The sequence below is a fragment of the Pteronotus mesoamericanus genome, unplaced genomic scaffold (genome assembly GCF_021234165.1).
Source record: "Pteronotus mesoamericanus isolate MK-2021 breed Mesoamerican mustached bat unplaced genomic scaffold, CSHL_Meso_final contig_58, whole genome shotgun sequence".
Taxonomy (NCBI): Eukaryota; Metazoa; Chordata; class Mammalia; order Chiroptera; family Mormoopidae; genus Pteronotus; species Pteronotus mesoamericanus.
Window position 1 is genome coordinate 494,926 of NW_026555205.1, and position 10,397 is coordinate 505,322.

General features: G+C 34.7%; 1 protein-coding gene across 1 annotated transcript in view; it reads left to right on the forward strand.

Moving 5' to 3' along the window:
* The window catches only part of IL13RA2 (interleukin 13 receptor subunit alpha 2), a 36,760-nt gene extending 28,972 nt beyond the window's left edge, over window positions 1-7,788 (forward strand). The window contains exons 6-10 of the mRNA XM_054580407.1: window positions 797-981; window positions 2,658-2,803; window positions 4,185-4,329; window positions 6,834-6,949; window positions 7,713-7,788. Coding sequence (XP_054436382.1) covers window positions 797-981; window positions 2,658-2,803; window positions 4,185-4,329; window positions 6,834-6,949; window positions 7,713-7,763 — 643 coding nt within the window. The 3' untranslated portion in view covers window positions 7,764-7,788. The remainder of the gene's footprint in view (window positions 1-796; window positions 982-2,657; window positions 2,804-4,184; window positions 4,330-6,833; window positions 6,950-7,712) is intronic.
* Window positions 7,789-10,397: the final 2,609 nt, after the last annotated feature.

A 10,397-nucleotide genomic window follows, 5' to 3' on the forward strand; every position in this document is an offset into this window, starting at 1 on the left:
CCTTATCTTGCCTGTTGTAAATAATGATTCAATAAACATAGAGTGCATATATTTTTTCAAATTAGTGCTTTAATTTTCTTCGTATAAATACTCAAAAGTACAAATAGCTGGGTCATATTGAAGTTCTAGTTTTAATATTTTGAGGAACTTCCATAATGTTTTCCATAGTGGCTGCACCAATTTATAATCTCACCAACAGTGCATGTGGGTTGCCGGAGGAGAGGGGCTTGGGAGAATGGGTGAAGAAAGTGAAGGGGAAAAAGAGGTCCAAACTTCCAGTTTTAAAATAAATAAGCCACAGAAATGTAGTGTGCAGCACAGGGAATATAGTCAATAATTATAATAACTTTGCACAGTGAGGATAGTTACTAGACTTATTGCGATCATCATTTTGTGAGGTATACAGATGTTGAATCTGTGTTGTACACCTGAAGCTAAGATAATATTAAACTAAGCCAACTATAATACTAGAAAAAAGCAGTATCATCTAGAGTTATATAAATCCCTGTTTTTCTTAATAAGAATATTATTTTTGATTCATAAATCCTGCTGGTGAATCAACATAAATTTGCATTATCTTTGAAATTTTGTAAAGGTTTCATGGACTATGTCTGCTTTCCTTACTGTGGTATCCCTAGCACTTATCATAGGATCTGACACATAGTTGTTACTCAATAAATATTGCATGTTCTTAAGTGATTTTTAACTCACTTAGTGTCTTAAGATAATTGAAAATTGGGCACTATAATACTAGAAGATATTGGTAAAACAATTCTTGCAAAACTTCCCTTTACAGGTATGAGGGCTTGGACCATGCATTACAGTGTACTGACTACATAAAGGGTAATGGAAAAAATATTGGATGCAGGTTTCCTTATTTGGAGTCACCAGACTATAAAGATTTCTACATCTGTGTTAATGGATCATCAAAATCCCAGCTTATCAGACCCAGCTATTTCATTTTTCAGCTTCAAAATATAGGTGAGGTAACCAAATAACTTTAAAATGTTTCTAGTTTAGGCCATTTACAACCAAATGGAAGAGAAAAGGTAGACATAGAGAGATAGATATAGAGATAGAGGTGGAGACCTATTAAAATACAAAGCCATAAAAATGAGGGCCAACAGAGCATATGAGGAAGCTTTTTAAAATTTTATTTTTTAGTATTTTATTGTTATTCTATTACAGTTGTCCCAATTTTTCCCCTTTGCCCTCCTCTGCGCAGCCCACCTCCCGCTCCCACAGTCAACCCCCACATTGTTGTCTATGTCCATGGGTTGTTCATACATGTTCTTTGACTAGTCAAGGAAGTATGAAAGATAAAGAATTGAATAAAAAGTAAAGTGTCATTTTCATTAGAACTCACAATCTGCTTCCTGGCTTCAAAGGGCTGGTCTGCTCTACAATATTATTGTCTAGTGTCAGTGATGGAGTAATTATGGAATCACTTACTTCCAGGCCTCAGTAGGCAAATAGTTGGATAATTTTTGAGTTTAGGTTCTCAGTTCTAACAGTTAACAACAATAACAGCTTCTAGTGTCAGCTATACCTGGGCCCTGAATTTACCACTTTCTAGCTGTATGACTTTCAGCAGGTTACTTTTTAACATATTTCAATTTCCTTATCAGTAAAGCAAGGATAATGAAGGATCACCTCATAGATTTACTGTGGGATATGTATGGATTTATGATATAATATCCCTGGTTCAGTGCCTGATACATCACAAGCTCTAAGTATGTTAGTTATTAATAAAAATAGTAGTAGTCATAGTTGTAGTTGTTTCTAATGCTATTGTAGGGGCTAAAACTTTTCCTATGCATTTCTAGGTTCCTTTGACTAGTCTAATAATTAAATTGACAAGACAGATTAACAGGAGAGAAGCAAATTTAATTACATATGTAATTAAATGATTAATTAAGAGAGCCCCCACATAGACATGAGAAGCCCGAAGTCAATTAGGCAATTGAGGCTTATATGCCATCCTGAGCTAAGGAGAAAGGCCCAGAGGTCTGGAGCTTCAAAGAGAAGGAAGACAATTCACAGGGAGTTGGAAAGAGTAAATGGTAAACAAATGTTTACAATGCCATGCAGAGACAATGAGACCCAGACATGACTTTCATCAAATAGTCCCTGCCAGCTCTCCCCAGCCCACAACACCTGGCCCATACACTTGGTAGTTATATCTGGTGATAGCTCTCTTCCTGGACCAACCCCTATTTAAATTCTTTCAGTTAGTTAAGTGGGAGGTTAAGGAAAAGAAAAGAAAAGAAATAAAACTTCCTGAGTCTTTTGGACCCTGAATCAATTGTCTTTAGCTCAAAATAATCCACATGCTGAAGTGGCACATTTTGTGGTAATATATTCTGCTTCCCTTCACTATAAAATGAAAAAATGACTGTAATGATTTGGATCACCTTTTTTCTTCTGCTTTATTATTTGTCAATATGTGATTCATGAAAAATTAGTTTCCAAAACAACCAAGTTTATTAATAACCCAAACTCAGTTGGCAAGCAACTTTGATTTTAATTCACATTATAGAGAGTAGTCTTGAGCCACCTGATTTGTCCTAGTAACTTAGGTTTCCTTTGCTTTTGATAAAGACTACTGCTAAACTTCAGTAACCTCCATGCTGAAATGATTTCCTTTTGCTTTTTAGTTAAACCTTTGCCACCCGACTATCTTAGTATTACTGTGAAGAATTCAGAAGAAATTAACCTGAAATGGAACGTACCTAATGGACCCATTCCACCAAAGTGTTTCATTTATGAAATTAAGTTCACAGAAGATGATACTACCTGGGTGGTATGAGCATTACATTTATTTGGGAAAAGCAAACATAGTCTTTTAAATAAAGTAACAAACATGAGAACCAATCAACTGCTATCAATAGGAGGTAGCACAGGAGGTAACATGACATTGACATGTATCTTAGTTTAATTTCCAGAAAATCTAGTGGGCAAAAGAAAGATTTTTGCTGTCTGAAGGTATAATCAATCATACCAATTTTAAAGCTTCACAGGACCTTAGAGATAATCTAGTCACTTATTTTTAATAATGTGTGAATAAATTAAAATTTCCAAGTAAGTGCATAAGATAGATTATGAAGAGGTCTCAGGTTAAAAAAAAGAACAAAATAAACACAAACATAAAAACTACTTCTTGAGGAACAACCATCAGGTCAAAGTTAGAGTTGAGTCTAGCCAGCTTCCTGAGAATTGCTTGTGGCAGGGAAAAAAGCTTAACGGGAAGTAGGCAAGACTAATTATCCTTCAGCACCAACAGTGTGATGATGCTATTAGCCCCACATTGTTATATGTTAATTTTAATGATTGATTTCCAACTTAAAGGGTGATGGAAAAAAAGTAAGTGAGGCATTATTTCTAATAATTTCATAAACATGAGAAAAATGAGAGTCGAATTGATTTACAAGTCTCAAGGAAGTGAATTGATTTACAGTCACATTACACAGCTAGAACTAAAGTCCAGATCTTATTCCCTGTCCACTTTAACCTATAGTACATTATGTTGGTTCCCAAGAAAGTTACAATAAAACAAAAGCTGTTATTTTGGATGAGAAACACTCTTCAGCTCTTTAAAATGTAAAATTGAAGTAATTGCTTCAGTGATTTTTTTTCCTTTGAGATTATCCACCTTTGTGTATTCTTATATCTGAAAGAGTAGTTTCATGCCAAGCACTGAGAACCTGTGACAGAGGTCTTACGGCGATTAACCAAAATAAAAAGAGGGAAAAAGCTTTATGTGTATCAATTGTGTATTTTCCATAGAAACAACATTCACATGATGGCTCTTTTTCTAATACAGTATATGTAGCATTTTCCAACGCATGAAGCCTTGGAAATTTGGCACTAATCCATATACTGGGTGTCACAAACACCAAAGTTACCTAGGAATTGTGTCCTGTCACACATGCCCTTTAGTGCATGTGATCCATTGTCACTATAGAAAAAATTTAAAATATAGATAAGGAAAGGAAGAAAAAAATGAAAAAAGTAACCCACCTTACTGAGATAATCACTGTTAAGATTTTGGTATATATATTTCTAGTAATTTGATGTATATATTTTATGTAACAAAATCTACTTTGAAAGTAACAAAACAAATGGGATTGGTCTAGCTACAATTAGATCAAATAATGACATCTTATTTTTTCCTTGGCTTTCAGACTACCACTTTTGAAAATGAAATATATGTCACAAGAACATCAAATCAAAGCCAACAATTATGCTTTTTAGTGAGAAGCAGAATGAATATTTATTGCTCTGATGATGGAATTTGGAGTGAATGGAGTGATACACAATGCTGGAGAGGTATGAGATAAAAGAACAGCAACTAAATAACTGACTATTTGCTAGCAAAATTAATTTTCTTTCAGTTTATTTTGTAATTATTGAAATCAAAAGGCTCTTTCATAGAGTCTATAATTAGAGAAATTAGCAAGTACCTTAATCAAACATAGACTTATGGAAAATCTAATATTCAGTTTTAGCTGAGAGTAGTTAAAGTAGTTAAATTAAGAGTCTTGTTATAGTTCTATTACCAACATTCTTGTTTTTCTGACTGTCAGTAAAGAGAACATGCTAGTTCTTTTCTGGGGGGAGGTCTATATTAAAAAATATTTTCCTATACTGTAAATTTTTAAGAGAACAGAAATCTTAAAGCAAGGATAGGTCAGCATATACCTGTTTTTGAGTGTCTAGTACTATGCCTAATGAATATTTTTCTACTTAATATGTCATTATAAGTAAAATAGACATTTCATTGAGATCCAACACTGATTTAAAGAACATGATAAAATACATATTGAAAGAGCAATATAAACTAAAAAGTCTTGAGAATGAGGCAAAATATTATTATATTTCACAGTGTAGTAGCTTTATCAATAGAAATGACTAATAATTGTTAGAAATTGAAGTAAATTAACTTAGCATTGCTCTTTCAGATATACAAAGGTATATAAATACATATACATATGTAGACACAGACAGATCCTGGCATTTCTAGCTATCATTTATCTCCTTTCATGTTGTTCCATTATACCAGAATCACTGACTATTTATCTACCTATTAATAGAGTGCTATTATTGTTCTTTTTCATTTTTCAAATATTTATTAAGCACCTACTATGTGTCACACTTTTCAAGCATGAGAGATACAGCAGTAAAAAAAATACTTGTCCTCAAGAAATTTTTACTTTATTCCCAAGTTGAGAAGATATAGGCAACAAACAAAGAAGCCAAATGTATCATACATATAAACACTAAGGGTTATGGAGAAAAAATAGGCAGAGAGATGGAGAACTCAATTAACTAAGAGATAATATGAAATCAGAACAAACACTTACTGGTTCTACTTTTTTCACTTTGTCACCACTATAAGAAATCTGTAGACTCTATGGAACTGACATTGAGAAAGTCATTTCCTACTGGTATCTTGTCATTAGTCGATGCATAGTTTATGGTGAGTTTTTAACCACATCCTCAAAATCTACATCTTTTTATATATTTTACATATTGTATTAACTATGATATTGATGACTGAGATTTCTTTTTCCCTGATAGATATCGAGTAACTCTCAAAGAATTTCCTGAGATGCATGTGGTTTTAGTTCTTTGGGCTATATTTTATTGGATGTTTCAAGTTATAAAAATAGGACAATTTTTTAAATGAAAATATATCTTCTTCAGGGCTTACTCTACATATAGATAAAGCAACTGGAACCTTAGGAAAGAAACCTGCTTTTTCCACTGTTTTTGCATGCCAAAAACTTACATTATTAGTTATTTTTCTGGATTATACCCTTGCAAATCTTAACTGAACTGACCATATGAATTTGACTTAGTAGAAAATAAGATTCAAAAGGAATACGACAAAGAAAAACATGAGGTTGTGGGTAGTTTTAAGTGTATGTATGGGCCTAGGATCCAAGATGTTCTGTAGTACTACTTCAAAACAAGTGAGAGATACTAGTTTTGTAAGGTCAAGCTTTGTCTACTTTCTAAGTCTGTCTAGTGATTGCTCATTTTTTGCTATGCAAAAAAAAAAACATTAAAAATCCATCTCTAAAAGAAAAAAAAATGCCTTGACTGGTGTGGCTCAATTGGTTGGGCATCTTTCTGCAAAGCAAAAGGTCACCAGTTCAATTCCCAGTCAGGGCACATAGCTGGGTTGTGGTCCCTGGTCAGGGACATGTGAGCAGCAACCAATTGATGTTTCTCTCCCTGTCTTTTTCTCTCCCTTCTACTCTCTCTAAAATAAAATAAAATAAAAATTTAAGAAAAGAAAAACTTTACCTCTTAAGTCACTGAAATGTGAGACAACTTTAAAATCATAACCTTTAAAAACTAGACCCATTATTCACATATGAACTTATACTGAAGACCAGCTCTTACTCAGTAGCATTATATGATATAAACATATGACTTATTGAGAGTTAAGAGATACACAAGATATGTTTATTTTATCACTTGGCTAATATTTTATCACTTTGTTCCTATGAAAAATTCATAAGGTCAATTTTTAAACAAAACCATGTCAGAAAATAAGAATTGGGCTTTGGGGAGTTCTTTTGCTAAGTGAAATGAAGAGATATCACACTTCAGTGAGGTAGTTGTTCTATATAAAAAGTGCACAAATGAAAGAAATGGTACAAACGTAACTGTGGTATCTATGTACTGACAAAGATGGCAGAAGTTTCTGTGTTAAAACTCAACTCTTCACCATTTACTAGATTGTTTACAAAATAATTCAGTTTCAAAAATTGTTGTAAACATCTAACCCTCCCCCCCTTTCTTATGATTTTTTTTTCACCCAGGTGGCATAAGGAAGGAAATCTTGCTATTTTTCTTGACACCATTTGCTTTTGTCTTAATTTTTATTCTGTTAATAAGTTGCCTGCTTACTTCTAAGCACAAAGCTTTACTAAAAATGGTAAGTTGTATAACATTATAATACTTACTCTGGGACAGTAGATAAAAAGAAATGTTCTGCATTTAGGACTAATGGACTTATATTTTATAATTTTGCTTACATACTGTGGATGGACAATTGATGTTATATGGATTGTGATGATATCTTCAGAAAATACAGCAATTTAAAAATTAACCCTAAAAAGCTACATTCTGGGGTGGATTTATTTTCCCTGAAATAAAAGAATAATGCTTTGGAATATGAAGCACTATTTACATTTAGATTAGGGAAAAATATAAGAAAAGAGTTACAGGAGAAAAGCAGGATTGGAAGAAAAAATTGAATGACTAAAGATGGACATACTCTGAGAAATATTATTAGCATTCCACAGGCAGAAGATCATAAAAATTAAAAGCCAGGGTGCCTATCCCTCAAGCACTCACACCCTAGTTGAGGAAGATAGAATTCATACAAAAATAACCTGCATTATGAGCTGATTTTTAGATGATTGTTATTTGAGTTGTACAGATAATGTAATAGAATTTCAGAAGATGAAGGGATCACTATGGATTCGTGGGCTTTCAGGAGGAATTATGACTTGGTGGAAAATATGTTAATATTAAGTCTTTTAAAGATAAAAAAATTTGCATAATATGTTTCACTTCATTTTTCTGCTGAATGCTTTTTTACTTTGCCTATTCCTGCGAGTTATTAATGTAAGTCAAATAGTTTGTTATTAGTGTCTATTTGTTGATAATAAAGCTCTTTTTTTTTAAAATTTCAGGTGTTTCATACAAAACAAGAAGTCTTTTCTCATCAAGAGACACTCTGTTGACTCAGTCATTTTTTCTTATGGCCAAATGTTAACTATGAGTCTTATTAAACTGAAATTTTTCTCCAAATGTTTAATAAACCTGATTTTAAAAGCATTGTGTTTAAGTAGTCTTTAAATTATTAAATCCCTCAACTAGTAGTAACTTTTCTAGATTCTATTAACAAGGTTTTCCTCAGTAATATGCAGTGAGAGTGCTGCACTTACAGAAGTCAAGGGATGGGTCAGATTCTATTCAGTGATGTATTCATTCTTAGTGGCAAAAAAATAGCACCAGGTGTTAGCCTTGGTTCAGCCACCTCAGTTCCTGAGTTCTAGCTGACAGAATTCAGAGCCAAGTCTCAAATTATAAAAGAAATTTTAGTTAGAAAATCACAGGTGTAGAAGGGTCCTTGGAGCTTAGGAGAAAGAGGGAGAGAGATACAGACGTGCCTTGAAGGAAAAAAGAGGGAGAGGTTCGGGTGTGCTCTGGAAAAGAGAGAGAGCTAGCATGGGAGTGCCCACACTGGGAAAAGAAGAGAGTGGGGAAAACCGCTGGCATGCTCCAAGACAGAGCCATGCTGGGTTCTCCATCCCGAGGACTTTTATCTGAGGTCTCAGGGGAGAATCTCAATACACTATTCATCATCTTTCCCAATGTGTCTCTTTGAGGTCATGGTCTCCAATGATTGGTCTGTACCAGGGGATGGGGTCAATAGACACTGCATCTGGTCCTGATGTCAGCCATGGCATTGCTCCACTGGGTTTTGCTGCTTCTCTGGGCTTGGAGCTGAAACACCGCTGAGGCCTAGATGTGATATCCAGGGATTAATGCTTAAGGGAGCAGTAGTGCAAGGGTTAGTAGTTTTGCCTGTTGCTAGATACCTGGGGCTCTCTGCCCTGGTAACCCTCTACACCTGGCCCACTATTCCTGTTCTGCACATGTCTATTTAACTGCTTACTACATTAATAAAACAATGTGATTTCACAGCTTGCTCTAAGCAATAGAGACATTGTCAAGTCTTGGAAGATGAGAGTCTAATTTTGAAAAAAAATTGCACTTGGAATGAAAGTGTTCATCATAGAAAGGTTGTCTGGCTTTAATAATAACCCATGAAGTAGATTATTAATAAGTTTTAAATACATTCATAGTGTAATGTGTGCTTCACATTTAATGAAAGAAGTGAAAGGAATATACTGCCTAAAAGGCTGAAAGTAATAAATTGACTAGAGACAATATTTGAAAAATTCAGATGTCACAAACTACACTAAAAAATTTGGGAGTTTCCTCTACTAGCCAGCAGGCAACATATTTTCCTTTTTCTTTTTTTTCCAGTTATTGCTCGTGGAATTTTATTTATTTATTTTTATTTTCATGTTTTTAAATTTATAAATCATGTTTATTCTATTACAGTTGTCTCAATTTTTACCCCTTTACCCCCTCCACCCATCCCACCTCCACCCCCTGCTCCCACAGTCAATTCCCACTCTGTTGTCGATGTCCATGGGTCATTCATACATGTTCTTTGTTTAGTCCCTTTCCCTTCTTTCCACCATTGTCCTCTTTCCCCTTGCCCTCTGGTCATTTTCAGTCTGCTCCATGTTTCTGTGCCTGTGGTTTACTTTGTTCATTAGTTTATTTTGTTGAATAGAGTCCACTTATACGTGAGATCATATGGAATTTGTCTTTCATCAACTGGCTTATTTCACTTAGCTTAATATTCTCCACATCCATCAATGTTGTCACAAAAGGTAGGAGTTCCATCTCTCACTCTCTCTCTCTTTCTCTTTTTCTTTCTTTCTTAAATGCAGGTTGATTTTATTTATTTTTTTAAAATGACAAAGTTAATTATAAAATATTAAGAAACATTTAAAACCAGTATAAAGTCTCAGCAATTAAACCAACATTATACCAGCACAGAAAAATACAAGTAGATCAATGAAATATAATGAGCATTCTAGAGACAAACATATATATCTGTATAACAATATATGATTAAGTTGATATTTTAAATCAATGGGTAAAATAAGGCTTATTCAACAAATAAGGTGCATGGACCACTATTACTTGAAATAAAACAAATATAAAGGCCTATTTCACACATTATGCAAGAAATATTCAGATGAGTAAAAAATCAATATGCAGGAAGGGGGGAAAAAGATGGCGGAGGAGTGAATGGGAGTCACGCTGACCTCCTCCCAAGACCAAACTGGAATTGCGACTAAATAGTGGAGAAATCACCTGGAAAACAATGGAACGGTAGAGGGAGAGGAGCCTTGGAGATGCGGACAGACAGTGGAATCAACTTTCACACATCCGAATGGGTAAGAAGTGCGGTTGAGGCTCGTGAGGGTGGGCTGGGTGCCTATGGGCACAAGCACCAGAGGGACATTGAAATGGCCAGTTGGATCCCCCTGAGAAGAACAGGGTCTGAACCATAAACAGGGACCCCTAGACTACAGCTGTTGAAACCAGGAAAATGCACAGACAAAACGCACCCCGAAAAGCTTAGGGGCGCTCTCTGCCAGAGACAGGTGGCTGGAGATGCAAAGAGACATTTAAAGGACCAACGCAAAAATTTGCAGAAGCAGCCGCCTTACTTGATCTCTGGGTAGAGGTGGCAGGAGAAGGGGCTGGTGCCTGCGGAAAGACTGCCG